Source organism: Pogona vitticeps, chromosome 14 (assembly GCF_051106095.1).
Source record: "Pogona vitticeps strain Pit_001003342236 chromosome 14, PviZW2.1, whole genome shotgun sequence".
Lineage (NCBI taxonomy): Eukaryota > Metazoa > Chordata > Lepidosauria > Squamata > Agamidae > Pogona > Pogona vitticeps.
Genome location: NC_135796.1, coordinates 4,651,999 through 4,668,373, shown reverse-complemented (window position 1 = coordinate 4,668,373; position 16,375 = coordinate 4,651,999). Strand labels below are relative to the sequence as shown.

Here is a 16,375-nt window from a genome sequence, read left to right as displayed (position 1 = left end):
TGTCAAGCTGACCGGCCACCTTGGAGTATTTGTTCCACTGGCCTCACTTCTCCAGTCAACGAGAAGTGTGAGGGGTGCGGTCTTTATCCTGGTTCGGCTTTCTTTGAAAAGTCTGAACTTCCTTGCAGGGTTGGACCGGCAGGCAGGCACGGGATTTAAAAGGATCTGAGTGGCAGCCCGTCTGATCCACGGCCCCTCAGCAGAACTCGGCTTAGACGGTGTTTTTGGAATGTAAAGAAGGAAAGTGGCGGGTGGAGGTGACGTTTCCCCTGCCGAACCCTAATGCAAAAAGAAGAGATGAGGCAGGCGTGGCCTGCTGGGAAATCCCAGCACATGCCTTGGGAGGACACCTCCACTCCAGGCTTGGAACGCTGTGCCAATTAAATCCTTTCTCTCCAAGGAAAGCCTGGAAGTTGCAGTTCTGTGAGGAGAACATGGGAGGCGCCATGGCTTGATCAGCCTCCTTGCTAAACTGCCGCTTCCAGGGCTGGCACAGAGAGACTCCTGCCCTCCTTGGAGATCTGTAAAATGCAGACAGGATACTGAAGGCTGTTGATCTATCTTTGGTGTGCGAGATCAGCTGTATGGCTCAGCAGGCAGAGAAAATGCCCTACTGGTTAAAGGTGGTTTTATTGACTATTTAAAAAACCAAATGGTTTCATGGCACTCGAAGGCCTAACCAATTGACAGCTTGGGGTGTGTGTGGAAAGCTTTTGTAGGTGGGAATATGAGAAATCGTAGTGTAGACAGAGATACATACCCCTCCCCATGGAAGGTTATCACATATTCCCTCTGGTTTGGCTACATGGGTCGTGCCATGGTTAAACTGCAGTACTGCAGCCAAAACTCTGCTCACAATCTGGGTTCAATCCCAGGTAGCTGGCTCAAGGTTCACTCGGCCTTCCATCCTCCTAAGGTCAATAAATTGAGTACCCAGCTTGCCGACCGCGGGGAAGAGAAGAATATGAAGACTGCATAATTTTTTAAAAATTGTAAAACCATCCAGAGAGTGCTTTAAGCACTACAGGGTGGCATATAAGCAGCACTCTTTGCTTTTAAATGCCAGAAGACTCTTCTCTTCCACTTCAGTGGACTGTCATGGCTGCCCTTTAGGTGTAACCTTGATCCTACTATCCATCCTTTTATTCTTTCCCCAGACCTCCAGACATTGCTTCAGATGATTCACGAAGACGTGGCGAAGAATTTCAGTAAAGAAAATCTGCTTTGGAGCTCAAAACCCCTCCAGTACGTGCCTGGTCCAGCTTTCAGAGGGACCGGAGGGTTTCACAGTGGAAAGAGTTGTGCCAGAGGCACCAAATCCAGCGTCTTGACAGTTTGAAGCCGGTTGTAATACTTTCCCCTCATTTCCTTTGAAATGGAAAAGTTGGATCAAATTGGATGGACGCAAATGCTGCCCGGGCGAAAGGGGGAGGGCGAAAGGGGCGGAGCCGCGTGTGGGGTGTCTTGTGACACTTTGGCTTTGGGCTCTGGCGGCCTGCAAGCTTCAGGTCCTCTCCCTTGTGCTTTGCAGTTCGTACACCCTGTCGACGAAATCCGACCTGGACAGCGACTTGTCTACGAGGCAACGGGCCAAAAGGTAGGGATCCCCCAAAGAGCCGGGTTGGCTGGCGTGCGACTTCCATTCATTTGCCGTCTGCCACTTTAGGTCATATTTTCGAGGTTGTTTCTGCTCACACGGGAGTAGCTTCTTTCTGTGGATGCTACAAGTGAGGTGGGAGCCCTGGAGACAAGACTTGCCGAGAGCACATCATTGCTCCTTTCCGGGCGTGGCTGTGTGGCTCTCGGCAGCCCGCCTTGCCAGTGCCAAGCAGGCCCGCGCTGACCGTTCTTTGTCTGGTGGGACGACCGGCAACCGCAGACAGTGTTCGCTGCCGTGAGTGTCATCGGAGAAAGGCAGAATCGGCATCAAACTCTCTCACGGGGGGGTTTCCTTTCCAGCTCGGCCGCGTCAACTTCCACGGATGAAAAAAACAGCACAGGAGCTCCCCCAAGAGAAGGGACCCCAGTGGAGGCCAGGCCAAAGAGGTGAGGTCGGTCGTCAAGACAGTGGGCCTGAAGGTTGTGGCTCCTTTCTGTAGCCCCACAACCTCCCCAAAATATGCCACCTTCCAAATGGGAAGTTCTGCCTCTGGAAAGACCTGGGGTGGGGGGGAGTACCCTTCACACCCCTCTGAAGTCCTGCAAAAAGGATTGGGTGCAGCTCACCAGGAAGAGGAAACGGGGCGGGTGCTGTGTGGGTTTGACCTCCCCTGCATTAAAGACTTCGGCTGGCTTCTGTTTCCCCAAAGCTCACTAGCCGTGACCCTGAGAGAGGACAAAACCACAACGTACGGGGATGGAAGCAGCTCAGAGCACATCAGTCGACCTCAAAGGTAGGGCAGGTGGACCTGAGAGTCTCCCCCAGGTTTCACTTGGAGAGATTCTCCTCCCGGTGGGGGACAGCCTGTGACGCCCTCTGGGAAGAGGGCCTAGGCATACGTGCGGGGCTGTTGCTGACTCCGTGGCAGGGAGCCGAAGGGATTCTGGGCGAAAGGAAGTGCAGACGCTCAGGCAGGACTCTGAAACCAGGGGTGCCTACCCTGCCAGCCACCAGTAAGGGAACCGACCTCATGAGGCTCTTGGATTTTTCCCCTTGCACGCTCCCACTTGAGGAAGCAAAGTGTTCTGCACGCTTCACAAAGCGAGAGGAAGTGGCCAGCCTTCTTCCTCGTCGGACAGGATCCACAAGAGGAACACTTGACAGCCGAATGCTGCTGCTTTGCACCCTAAAAACTCCTCCAACTCAATGGGGGGGGGCAAGGCCAGCAGACACACCTATCCGTGGAGGCTTGTCCTGACCAGAACTAAGAGAAGTTCCTTTTGGGGGGTGGGGGACTGCAACTTCCACAAACCCGGCTAGTTGACACAGCCAAAGACCAAGTCATTTTTCCAGACTCTGATCAAGAACCACGCAGTGATGGAGGGGGTGGGTAGAGCCGCCTGCACCAGGGAACGGGTGGTAGTGGGAGCAGGTCCAAGCCATGATAGTTCAGGGCTCCAGACCCAGAACCCATTAAAGCCCCAAACTGGGGGGCGGGGGGAGCAGATATGTTTGGACTTGAACTCCCAGAACCTCTAGCTGCCACAGCCAGTCTCGTGCCCGGGGTTAAGGCTTCCAGGCGTTGATCCCCTTAAACTTGGGAGCCTCTGCATTAAATCATTCCAGGCCTGAGCAGAAGGGGGCGCACAGCCCAGGAAGAAACGTTTGATTATCCTTATATAGGAAAGTCTTTACTCCTTTCCGTTTCCCCCCTTCCTGTGTGTGCCAGTGAATAAAGTGTTGTTGCTATTCTGCCGGAATGAAACCCCAAAAAACAGATTTTTCTCAATTAGTAAACCCAGAGAATAAGGTCATAATACTGTGGATCGGTAACCCCTGGCGCCCTCTAGAGGTGTCATCATGAACAGTCGGGGCCCAAAATCTTTGCTTAAGCCCCACTGTCTTCCTTTGCTTTCCAAACTTTCCACCAAGAGGGCTGTTTGAAAACAGGCACCAATAGGCATTTATGTCTGTGCACTATTAACAGCAAGTGTCTCTGCCTGTTATCTCTGCAGAAGCTCTTAAATTGTCCCTCTGCGCTGTCTCCTTTAGCTCCTTCATTCGGGGGAAAGAGGAGCTGTGCCATAAGGTGAAGGAGCTGTTTTTTGATGTGGCTCAAGAGTCCGCCTTCAGGCTGCACGACCAACTGGACATCCTGGAGAAGTACGTACTGTGGGCCTCCAGTCCGTCTCCAACGGTGAAACCCCCTTTTTCTCTTATTAAAACTGCCGGGCGGCAGCCACACAGGAACCAAACACCAGCATGCCAAGATTATGCAAGCACCAGATTTCTAGATAAAAATGCAGAGTCAGGAACTGCTCATAAAATTCAACTTCCAAAGGAGCCTAAGTTTGACTTTTTAAAGTTTCTAGTCCTTGCTGCTGAAGAGGCGTGGCTGGAAGTTAAGTAGCATGCTTAGTGGCCCATAGTGGCATGCAAGTGATGTGGCAGTGAGGAACAGCAGGCTGGGCCACAGGGCTTACGGCCACTCTGGTCAGCACCGGGCCCTTCTAGGGAGCACAAGTTCTTAAAAAATGCTGGAGGGGATGGACAGATGGACAGAGAGAGAGAGAGAGAGAGAGAGAGAGAACAACATGGCTGCAGTGTTTTGCTAGTTTGGGAGGAATTGAGAAGGGACTGTTGTGATTGTGTAAGAGAGAAGCCACTTCATATGATTGAAGAACTTAAAAACCATGGGATTCTATAAATCTTGGCCAGTATCCTGTTCAGTATTTACGCAGGCAGAACTCCAGCTGCAGAGCCTGCTGGCGGCAGCCGCCTGACAGAGTGTTGGGACACATCTGGCCAAGGCCGCCTGCAATCCCCACAGCAGCTTCCACAGTTGGCGCTGCGCCCGTGTATAAATCCTGGAGGGGATCCCGGGCCCTTCTTCCTCCTCCTTCACACATGGTCCAAAGCCTTGTTTCTCGGTAAACATGCGAGATAAATTGGCAGGAGGCGAGAGGAAAAGAGCATCCAGAAGTTTCTGTGCCTGCGCCAGATCACCAAGTTCAGAAAGGACCTGGAGAGGATGAGACAGTCGGTCGTAGGGAGAGAACCAGAACAGGATGCCGAGGCTGAGAACTGGTAAGAAAGAGGGATAAAGGGCATGACTCGAACTGGGTCTCAGATAGAGGACCCTGCAGGAAAGCCGCCCTCCAGGAGGGCCTATGGCCTGTCAGCTAGGATGACAAAAGGCCGCCCCCACCTTCAAAGTCTTTGGGAGGGGGCCAGCTTCCTTTCCTCCGAGGAGCTCCATATGCTCTGTGCGTTTCCTCCCCTTTTACTCTCTCCAACCCCGTGAGGGAGGTTAGGTGGAGAAATAACAAAGTGGCCCAGGGGTGATCCTCTCCCGGTGAGCTTCATGACACAGGCAGGATTGGAATTGGTCTCCCCTGTTCTACTCCAGTCCCCCAGACACGGCTGGAGTGTCGTAGCTGCCTGAATACCAGCCGCCAGGGAACGGCACTCAGAAGCCGTTCTTGCTTTTAGGGCTCAGCATCTCGGGTCTCTGGTGGCAGCAGCCGTTCAGCTCCGCCTTGCAGGGTCCGTGGTGAGGAGCGATGGCAGCTGCCACGCGGGGCCAGCTGAAGGGCCGCCGCGTGGCCTCTCTGAAGCCAAAAGCTCCCAGCGGCTTTCACAGCCCACGGATAACTTGCTAGAACCCGACCTAGGACAGAGCGGCAATAGCACGGAGGCAGGAGGCGCCGTTCGTGAAGCCGTTGGGATGGGAATCACGGGACCAGCCACTTCGTCAGACTGCGCCACCTGCTTTCTGGGGTCTTAACACCCAGCAAAGTTACACCAGTGTAACGTCACACCACAACGAAGCAGATTCCGGCCATTGATTTTTAAAATTATTTTTAAAGCTTGCATTCTTGTGATTTTGCTAAGGTTTTCCACCTTGCTGAACAAGATCCCAGAAGATATCAGGAGAGACCACCGCACCCAGAAAATTCTAAAGAAACTGGAGCGGTTTGCGAGGAATCCAGACCTGCGCATCCGACCGCTCACTTTCTTGAAAGTGCTGGGGGAGCTTCGGATCTGGGAAATTTGCTCTCCCGACATCTGTGCAGCAGTAGAGGTAAGCGATGCGTCGGGAAACTCACTACTGTTTGCCAGCTCAAGGGTGTTTTTAATGATGTAAGCTGCCTCGGGTCCTTTTTTAGGAGAAAGGTGGGGTAAAAATATTTTAGATTAATAATTCTATTCTCCTTTTCTGATTGCTTATGTTTTTATATTATCAAATACTTTTTTTAAAAAGTGTTTTAGATTCTGTTTATGTGTGCAGCCTGATTGGCTATGAAGCAATACATTGTTTTAAATAAATAAACTCCTGAGATCTAGGACCAAACAAAAAAAATCTCAGCTGTCCTGAAAGGCATCTTTCCCAGATCATCTCTGTGGATATTCTGGGCACTTCAGAGCAAGCAAATGTGTAGTTGGTGGAGATGGTGAAGTTTCTTTGCCTCAAACCCAGTCTTTTCCTGTGGGTGGTCTCATTTCTTACAGAATTCAGAAAGTTTTCCTTGCCTCTTAAATCTGGAGTAAGTCTGCAATGATTTATGATTCCCAGTTGTTTATACTGTATATTTATTTATTTATTTATTTTATTTATATGCCGCCCTATATGTTGTTGTTGTTTAGTCGTTAACGTAACCAAAACCATCATCATCATTCTTCCCCCCACCCCCAAATTATACTGTTGACATTGAAGACAGCCTGGGGTGTGGAAGATCTATGAACTCTAGTTCAGGTACTCAAATTTATCACTTTAATCGGGATTTTGACTCTCAATAAAATACTCAAAAAATAACACAAAAACCCTCTCTTTTGCACAGTATGTTCTTTTGGCGATGGCTGAAAGAGAAGTCCCAAATACAAATGATCCTATGTTTACAGAAGAGTACACAAAATCTTCGTGTTTCTTTCGTGTGCCTTCTTTTCCGTAGCCTTTTGGTGCCCTTTCTTTCAGTCTTTGTTTAATTACCCGAGAAGTTTTTCATCCAATAGCGTTGAAAAGGTGGTCAGCAGCCCATCGGAAGGTCCAGGGAACAAGAATTTTGAATCTTTTAAATGGCCTGGAACACAACAAGAGGAAGGGGGGCTCCTCACCAACCAGATAGGCGGGGTATAAATTAAATAAATAAATAAATAAATAAATTTCCTTCAGTCATTCGTTCTGGGATGGCTGGGTGCTGAGCTCCTGCTTGTGCCTCCATCTTGGATTCTTTTGCTCTATGTTCTTGATTTGGGGAAGGGTGTGGGCACGTTTTTCCATTTCTTTGGCTCATTTTTGCTACTGCCCGGCAGCCCAGCTGTCCTAGTGTGTGTCTCTTTGGGGTTATGTCTCCCCTCTGGTCTTTGAGGGGGAGGCAGGGATCCTTTTCTTTCTAGGCTAATTTTTGTTTCTGCCTGCCTGCTGGTCTCAAAGAAGAAAAGGCATCAAGTGATAGGAGGAGGAAAATTCCCCCCATATTGTACAATAGTTTTGGTGTGGGGGAGGGATTTAATTGTATTTTTTGCCTTTGTTTGCTTCCTTTTCTTGGTTTGGGGAGAGAAAGAGATGTGCTTTCTATTTTTATTTAAGATATTTTTACCCCACCTTGAAAAGGGTCCAAAATGCCTTACATCCTTAAAAGACAGTATTTAAAGCTAACAACAGTGAGTATACAAGTACAATCTTTTGCAGTTGATTTCCAGTGCATGTGCTTTCCCTGTTTGACTGATTTTTTAAAAAATGTTGTTTGGTTAACTTGCAGTGTATTTATTCTCTTAGAGGTGCTCATTTTGGTAGCTGGGAAGGACTGATTATGTCCTTTCCAGCTACCACTGACTGTACCAGTATGCCACCAGCTGCATGCGTAGCAATTTATCTGTTCTTGGGGTTAACTTGTTAGTTTCTTTGGTGTGCAGGTGTCTGCTAGGTAACCAATGCCTAGTTGGCTGGATTGCTTTCTTGCCTTTTTTAAAATTACATTGCCCGGGCCTAGGAAGTCTCTGTTGTCTTCTCATTTCTATTTTTTGGGCTCTTTACTGTCCGTTCCCCCCCCCCCCCGGTTGAATTTCCTTTCTCATGTACCGTTATCTGATTTTGGAGCAGATAGATTCTCTCTTGTTTTGCCTCTGCTTTTGGGGTAGTTTTTAGGGTTCTTTGGGGCTACTGGAGTGCCAGGAAACACCATTGAGAAACCTGAAAGAGGTTTCCACTTTTGTATAAACAAAAGGAGCAGTGGATGAAAAAGACGAAAGCAAAAGAGGCACACCTAAAATGAAAGACGCACAAATTTCGTTTTGCCACGCACTCCCCTCATTTTAGGTGTTATGTCTCTTGCAACAGCCTGACTAGTGGCTCTTGGGACTGAACTGAAAAAGTGGACCTCAAAAGCCTAAATCTCCCCTCCCCTCTTAGAGCAACTGGTGTGCGCCCCCCCCAAAATAACAATTGCCTGTATTATTGCATTCTCTCCCTTCCCACAGTTTTTACGCGTGCACATTGTGGAGATGCCCGCGGAAGATTACAGAGAGTGGTTGCAGTCTCGAGTAACCATCCCCAAGCGGGCACGTAGCGCCCCACCGCTAAGCTGAACAAGCCAAAGAAGTCCCAAGTCAGACGGTGTTGCTGGCCCCAAACCAGAGCAGCCACCGAGCCTGGATGCGGGGAGAGTGGCCCGGATGATGTAGGCAGGACTCCAGTGCAGTGCTCCAGCACCGCCCGTAAGAGTCTTCCCCCCCCCCCCCAAATGCTCATTCTCAAAGGTACAAATTCAAACAACGAGAGAATTGAACAGTTAAAACCACTTTTAATTTTGCTGAATCCTTGCAGGCTGGCTGTGTATAGACATTTGATTTTGCCTGGCACCGCCCTTTTTGTCTATGTGCCTCTCATAGCAGGTGGCGTGGAATACTATGCCTGCACCAAGGACCGGTTTAGTGGCATCAGCAGATTCTCACAGTGATCAGCATGTGCCACTGAAAAAGGTAACCCAGCCAGTTCAGCCCCTAGACTGTGCGGTTCCTGCCTATTACATTCCTTGTTGCGTTTTAAGTTTCTGTATATTTTGGATCTATTAAAACTCTTTGCTTACAGATTCTTGTGGAACACTGTTGAGAAACGTGGGCTGAACTTCAGTAAGTTTTTTAGACAGGCACAACTGTCCCTCACATGTACAGATGCTGAATGCCTACCGAGTTGTACAGTAGGAGTCCTGTATCCACGGGATCAGTATCTGCTGATTCACTTATCCATGGTCTGAAAATATTAAAAATATTGAAAGAAAAATCCTGGAAAGGTATATTTCTAAAGCTGAAGTTTCCAGAATGGGCCACTAGAGGGAGCCAGAGATCATGCTATGTATAGTGTTTGCTATCAAAATAGTGTTTGCCATAATCAGCGTTTTTCAGCATCCACAGGGAGGGGCTTGGAACCAGTCCCCCGCAGATACAGAAGGTGCTACTGTACAAGGGCTGCCCTGTTGCTTTGAAGCAACAGGGCAGATTCCGGTTCTCTTAACCTGCACATTGAAGCATTAGATCCCAGATTTCCTTGGGGAGACCCATTGCTATCTGTGTCCCTTACTCGTTAGGAGCACACATTCTGATTTTTTTGAGCAGTGGAGGGCTATACCAAATAACTGGGCACAGCCCCCTGCAAAGGTTCTAAACAGCAGCTTCCATGATTTCCCTGCCAAGATGTCTTGAGTGAGAGAAAGCCGAACGTACCAACATGCAATCATTTAAATGGAGGCTGAAGGTGTTCGGATCCTGGCAGACAGAAAGGGCTTTTCAAAATGCAAAAGGACCCATCTCCGCATTGCTCTTTCTATTCAACAGGGAACCCTAACCCTGCCAAATAACAAATTTAAAAAAAACCCTTACCAAAGCATATGGTTAATTGCCCTACCAAGTGAACAAACAGGTTCTGTTTTTGGATTCACATCACTAGAGTCTACCAGCAAAGATTCAATTTTTTAGTGAACTATGGCCAACCCATAGAAGCCTGTGTCCTGGCGGGGGCGGGGGGGGGAATGCGCAGGAATGCTGAAGCACCACCATTAAATCCAAAGCTCTTTATTAAACTGCCGTTCAAACAGCCGGCTTTTCATTTCCCCTTCTGTCTCTAATTTTGAGGGCTCTTTAAATAGATTCATTTGCAGAATTTGCAGCCTTCTGAGCAACAACAAAGAGTGAATCAGCAGAACATTAAAACAAACTGCTTGACTTTCACAGAACTGTAATTCCCACTTACTTACGCTGAGTGGAAAGAGTGCCTTTTAGCACGAAGGGGAAGAATCACCACAGACCCGACTACCTGTCACCCACCGAGAGCTTTCTTGAGCCATGTACGCGATCTTCCAAAGAAGGTGGAGGAGGTGGGTTGGGGGGGGGGGTCCTTTTTTCCTTTCTTTTAACTAACAGAAGTGTAATTAAGGCTATTCTGGTACATTTTTTTTCCATTCAAATACTCTGGAAGCCCTTTTTATAAGCTCCCGTCAGAATTAGCATTTTCAAAAATGAAAACATTTCCATTGGTTTTGGGTTGTAACGCGGACGCAGCAAGAGGCCCTGGGGCCCGGTTTTCTTTCGGCACCTTCCAAATCACGTCAGAATGGTGTCGTCAATTTGTTCGAAAGAGTCAGCTTGAGCCGCGAGCTTCTTCAAAGACCGGCGGCAGCTCTCATTCAGCAGTTCCAAGCTGGCACTGTCTAGAATCTTGGAGATGGACTACGAGAAGAAAGAAAGAAAGAAATGTGGGAGGTTGCCATGAAGTCCTGTTCTGTAATTCACAGATGGAACTAAAGTTGAGCTAAACGTCGTCCCCCTCAATGAGGTTACAGGTTAAAATAATAATCTATTAGAACTGCAGAGCTGGACTGGGCCCGTATGGACCACCAAGTCCGGCTCCTCCCGAGGAGGCCCAGCGAGGAATCAAAGAGGATTTTGGTAGGTTCTCCAGGACAAGCAGCAGAACGACACTGCCCTCTAGAGTGCTCTTCTGCTGCTTATAAGCTCCCTCCGCTTTCCCCTGCATGCCATCCTGACTCAAGACCCAGAGAAACACAGCTTCCAGATCCTTCTGAATCGGTTCTGGCCTCTCAGCCGTCCAGTTGCAGGACTAAGAGCAAACACCCTCTTCCTGTAGAGCTCATGAAAAGAAAAGAAAAAAGCCAGCAAAGGGAAAACAAACACACACATACGGACTATCCCGTACCTGGAGCATGTCCTCGCCATCTCTCATCTTCAGAAGGTTCACAATGGCTTGGTCACTGTAGGCCCTCACGCTGGTGTTCTTGTCTTTCGTATTGTCCAGAAGGGCTTTGAGAATAGGCTTGGCCGTCTGGGGATCCAGAGGAGGGAGAGGGTTCTTGTTGGCCCACCAGATCATCTTCTCTGCAACAAGCTTAATGTCGCTGGATGGATTCTGAAGACACTGGAAGGAAGACAAAATGGGAGACTTTTCAGTTCTCAAGGAGGTGGGGGGGGGAGAAAGGCGAGGAACTCCTAAAGCTGATTAACTAACAGCTTGAGAGAGGAATACAAATACCAAAAAAAAAAAAATTACCTTCCATAATTCTCCCTAAATCACCAGTCCCTAGGAACGGAAGGCCTCCATATGCAAAGGAAAAATCTAACATTCAAAAATCTGACGCTGAAGATGTTTTACAAACCATCTTTTATTTAGACCTCTAATGGAGATCTTACAAAAGAGAGTCTGTAAATCTGAAATGCCTTGTATGGGTGTGAAAGCTGGACAGTTAAGAAATCTGACAGAAAAAAAGTTGATTTGTTTGAAATGGGGTACTGGAGGAGAGCTCTGTGGACACCCTGGACTGCTCGAAAGACCAACAAGGGGGTCCCAGGTCAACTCAAGCCTGAACTCTCTCTGGAGGCAAAGATGCTGAAACTGAGGCTGTCCTACTTTAGGCAAATCATGAGAAGGCAGGATTACCGGGGGGGGGGGGGAGACAATCATGATGGGAAAGGTGGAAGGCAGGAGGAAAAGAGGAAGACCCGATACGAGATGGACCGGCACCCTCAAGGAAGCCACAGGCTGGAGTTTACAAGAACTGAGCAGAGCCGCTGAGGACAAGCCATGGCGGAGATCGCTCATTAACAGGGTTGCATGAGTCAGAGGCAGCCTGACGACACCAAACAACCAGCTGAATATAACTTGTAGAATAAAAGACAACTGGTCCCAGGGCACCACCCCTCATCCAGACCACCACGCCATGAAAACCCCAACAGGAAACCTGGCCAACCGCAGCAGCAGGGCGTGCTCTGTTTGAAAGAACCCTGGCTGGAGAGGAAAGTGACTAATGCCAAGGAGAGGAGAAAGGTGGCCTTTGAGCTTCGTAGCCCCAGGGAGGCATTTCCGCGTCCGCTGGCCAGTCGCATGGAAAGTGGCACCTAGGGACAGAAGCGTTCGAGCCCAGGGCCAGGGGGTGGGTCAGACGCCTCTGCCATCGCTGCCCTTGGGCGCTGCCCTCCAGGAAGGAGACATTGCACTCATGACACGGAATCTGCGGGCACTCACCTTAATGAAGAGGTTGGAGAGTTTGGGGGGCAAGTTCCCCCCATTGGCCTCTATGTGGTACTTCATCAGGAAGCCCATTCCTCTGATGCCACTGAGCGCGATTGGGATCTGTAGGGGAAAAAAGAATAAAGTGGGGACACACGAGCACGGAGGCAATCAAAAACCGGGTATGGCAAGCAGGAGGAGACGCCCTTCCTTCCCTGCATGACTTCTTATGTCCATCCACTGAGCTGAGACAGTGTCGTTTTGGGAGCGCCCGTAAAGAACAGGGAGGTGCTCTCCCGCATAATCCTAGAACCCAAGAAATGATTCTGTGAAGTTGGAGGGTGCAAGAGTCAGGGCAGATAAAAAGACGACTTCTTTCATAGTTCCGCTGTGGAATTCACGGCCACAAGATGCAGCAACTTCAGCGGCCCCAGGGCAAGTCGACCCTATTTCACCCTCCACGTCAGAGGCAGGGTGTCCGGTCAAGATCAGCTGCTGGGAACTACCGCATTTTTTGCACCATAAGACGCACTTTTCCCCCCCAAAAAAGAGGGGTAGAAAGTCTGTGCGTCTTATGGAGCAAAGGTGACTTCGCCCCCACTGGCTTGAAAGCCTCTCAAAAGGTCCTGGAAGCTGCCGATTCCTCCCCTGCACCCGTGAGGGGGGTGGGGGCAGCGTGGCAAGGCTCCTGGAAGGCTCCCTCGGACCCTTGCCACGCTGTCCCCACCCCCCCCACGGGTGCAGGGGGGGAAATCGCCAGCTTCTGGCAAAATAGCGACCTTCCAGGACCTTTCAAGCCTCTCAAAAGGTCCTAGAAGCTGGCGATTTTACCCCCCCTGCACCCGTGGGGGGGCAGCGTGGCAAGGGTCCGAGGGAGCCTTCCAGGATCCTTGCCACGCCGCCCCACCCCCCACCACGGGTGCAGGGGGGGTTAAAATCGCCAGCTTCTGGCGAAATAGCGACCTTCCAGGACCTTTTGAGAGGCTTGAAAGCCTCTCAAAAGGTCCTGGAAGGTGGCGATTTTACCCCCCCTTGCACCCGTGGGGGTGGGGGTAGCGTGACAAGGGTCGGAGGGAGCCTCCCAGGACCCTTGCCACGCTGCCCCACCCCCCCATGGGTGCAGGGAAGGTTAAATTGGCCGTTTCTGGGAGTGTTTTGAGGCTTCCCAAGCCTCAAAACACTGCCAGAAGCTGGCAATTTTAACCCCCCTGCACCCGTGGGGGGGTGGGGGGAGCGTCGGAAGGGTCCGAGTGAGCCTTCCAGGACCCTTACGACGCTCCCCCCACCCCCACGGGGCCCGTGGGGGCGAAATCGCCACCTTTTGGGGCTCTTCTGAAGCTTCCCAAGCCTCAAAAGAGCCCCAGAAGGTGGCGATTTTGCCCCCTCAGGCCCCCGGGGGAGGCAGGGCGAGTCTCCAAAGGGTCCTAGGGTGCATTCTAGGACCCTTTGGAGACTCACCCTGCCTCCCCCGGGGGGGGCAGAGGGGGCAAAATCGCCACTTTTGGGGGCTCTTTTGAGGCTTGGGAAGCTTCAGAAGAGCCCCAAAAGGTGGCGATTTCACCCCCTCTGGCCCCCGGGGGGGAAGGGGGAGTCTCCAAAGCGTCCTGGAACACACCCTAGGACCCTAGAACCCTAGGGTGTGTTCCATAAGATGGACCTCTCCATAAGGCTCACCAAATTTTAGGAGAAGAAAGCAGATTATTTTTTTCCTGTTTTCTTCTCCTAAAAATTTGGTGCGTCTTATGGAAAGGTGCGTCTTATGGAGCGAAAAATACGGTAGGTACCAATACAAGTTCCCTTTGGGCTTTGCAGAGCTGACGGTTTTGCCCCAGTGGGAACAAGCGTGCTGGACCAGAGAGGTGTTGGGCACTTCGGTCCTCCCTCCCAACACAGGGTATGACACTCGTGAAGGCTTAGTTCTCACACTATGGACGGCTCTACACCTGGGGTGGCTTTCCTCTCCCCCCACGGCTCAGTGCTGTGCGTAAGGCATCATCAACTCCCTCTGTGGGACAGGGGCCTCTTTCTGGTAATGGGGCAGAAGGAAATGAAGGCCCCACCAATGGTGCACCGGCACCTGCAGAGATCCCATGGCCACACGTGCCAAGTCTTTGTGCCGCTCTTGTAAAGAAACTCGGCCAGTTTGTTTAAGACTCACCCTCAGCATCATTATCAACCCCACTAAGCCTGACTTTAGAGAGTTGTGATGGAATCTGTTCTCAGCTCAGACTGAGCAGAAAGAACTCTGGCCTGGTGTCACAATCTTCCTCCTCTGGAGATGTGAGCGTCAACATCTTCACAGGACACGGGAAGCCCCCTGACACCACGTCAGGTTCTGTTTGCCCTTCCTGACTGGAAATGGGACCAGGAACGCCCCCCCCCGGCCAAAGAATCTCCCTTTCCCTTTGCAGGCAGATGTCAGGGGCTCCGTCCGGGAACCTTGGCACGCCACGTGGTTGTTGCACAACCCGCCCCCCCAGCGGGTTGCGCAACAACCACGGGAAGCTTTTGTCATCTCAAGACGCCTGCTCTTTCTCCATTCTTCACCACCGCCCCAGAAGCTATTGTCGTGGGCTTCTTTGCCCTGAGAGGCTTAAGAACTCTTTCTTGACCCGGGGCGTCTTCTCTGGCATTTTGTTGGATTTCTTTGGACCAGGGTTTGGGTTAGTCACCTTGGCCCCTTTTAAGGAGAAAGGTGGGGTAAAAACATTTCAAGGAAATACTTATATAATACAGTGGTGCCTCGCTTAACGATTGCCTCGTTTAGCGATGAATTCGCATAACAATGTGTTTTTAAAGAAAATAATATGCACCGTATAACGATGTTTCCTATGGGCGATTTTCGCTTAGCGAAGTTTGGGACCATGCTTCGCATAACGAATGCGATTTTAGGTCCCCTGCTTCACTTAACGATGTTTCTTTTTTCAATTTAAAAAGTGTCTTAGAAGGGTCAAAAACGGTTCTAAATGCTTGGATTCGTTAGAGGACCCCCTAAGTCATGTGCAAACCTGATTTGGCTTTGATCTGACTTTTCGTTAATTTATGGTTAATTTTTTTTTCCGGCCCATAGGAACCAATGGACCTGTCAAAATCTGACAGCTCCATGCTTTCCTATGGGGGAAGAAAAAATTCCCAAAAATTAACGAAAGTTCCGATCAAAGCCAAATCAGGTTTGCACATGGCTTAGGGGGTCCTCTAACGAACCCAAGCATTTAGAACAGTTGCTGAGTCTTCGCTAATTTTTTGTGAATTTTTTCTTCCCCCATAGGAAATAATGGAGCTGTCAGATTTTGACAGCTGTCAAAAGTTGGGGGGGAAAAATTCACCATAAATTAACGAAAAGTCAGATCAAAGCCAAATTAACTTTTGCATCCGTTTTAGAGGGTGCAGATGCTAATCCAAGCATTTAAAACCATTTTTGACCCTTTTATGACACACTTAATTTTGCAAAAATTGACTTCGCAAAGCCATTGAAATGTATTGAGTCAGCTTCAATACATTCCAATGGAGGAAACATTGTTTCGCTTAGCGATGTTTCCTATGGGTTTTTTTCGCTTAACAATGGCAATCCGTTCCAATTGGAACGGATTAACCGGTTTCCAATGCATTCCTATGGGAAATGGTGTTTCGCATAGCGATGGTTTCACATAGCGATGTTTTTTTTTGGAACGAATTAACATCGCTATGCGAGGCACCACTGTAAATAAATGGTTTTCCAAATTGTTTCACATGTTTTAAATGATTTTGTCCATTCTAAACTGTGAAATGGCTCTCAACTGCTCTTGATGCACATTGCCCTCCTATCTTGTGATATCGGGTGGATTATAAATATTCTAAATACAACAATAATAAATAAAGCCAATGCCCAGCCCTATGCTGAAGCACACAGTCCTGCCCCTTGTGCCAGTCAGCCAGGAGTCTCTGTGATTCCCAGGAAAAGCAGGCACTAGTCAGGAAGAGTCCAGACGGGCACTGGGTGAAAGAAAGGGTCTTACTCGGTCAGCCAGGGTATTGCTGAAAATCATCTCATGGACACTGTTGGAGTACTTGGGGACGCAGACTCTGTTGGGCGCCACGCTGACGGCCACAGAGAGCGCCAGGCTGCGCCCGTGTCGCACCATCCAGTCGATGCCGGAGACGTCGGCTGTGGAACCAAAGAGAGGGTCTGTCAGGGTTGGCACCAAACCCACAGCGCCTTATCTCGCTCTACTACGTGCAGCTCCTCGAATGGCCGGTCAAGGCACGAACCAAGAGAA

General features: G+C 49.8%; 2 protein-coding genes across 2 annotated transcripts in view; one reads left to right on the top strand and one right to left on the bottom strand.

Moving 5' to 3' along the window:
• CCDC60 (coiled-coil domain containing 60) overlaps nt 1-8,331 on the top strand; it is a 66,257-nt gene extending 57,926 nt beyond the window's left edge. The window contains exons 9-16 of the mRNA XM_020811622.3: nt 1,158-1,245; nt 1,532-1,597; nt 1,960-2,046; nt 2,310-2,393; nt 3,653-3,763; nt 4,556-4,687; nt 5,495-5,684; nt 8,081-8,331. Of these exons, the coding sequence (XP_020667281.3) occupies nt 1,158-1,245; nt 1,532-1,597; nt 1,960-2,046; nt 2,310-2,393; nt 3,653-3,763; nt 4,556-4,687; nt 5,495-5,684; nt 8,081-8,188 (866 nt within the window). The 3' untranslated portion in view covers nt 8,189-8,331. The remainder of the gene's footprint in view (nt 1-1,157; nt 1,246-1,531; nt 1,598-1,959; nt 2,047-2,309; nt 2,394-3,652; nt 3,764-4,555; nt 4,688-5,494; nt 5,685-8,080) is intronic.
• Nucleotides 8,332-8,383: 52 nt separating this feature from the next.
• The window catches only part of GCN1 (GCN1 activator of EIF2AK4), a 95,693-nt gene continuing 87,701 nt past the window's right edge, over nt 8,384-16,375 (bottom strand). Inside the window, exons 55-58 of the mRNA XM_072983399.2 lie at nt 16,115-16,263; nt 12,135-12,242; nt 10,812-11,030; nt 8,384-10,324 (exon numbers count right to left, since the gene is read on the bottom strand). Coding sequence (XP_072839500.2) covers nt 10,199-10,324; nt 10,812-11,030; nt 12,135-12,242; nt 16,115-16,263 — 602 coding nt within the window. The 3' untranslated portion in view covers nt 8,384-10,198. The remainder of the gene's footprint in view (nt 10,325-10,811; nt 11,031-12,134; nt 12,243-16,114; nt 16,264-16,375) is intronic.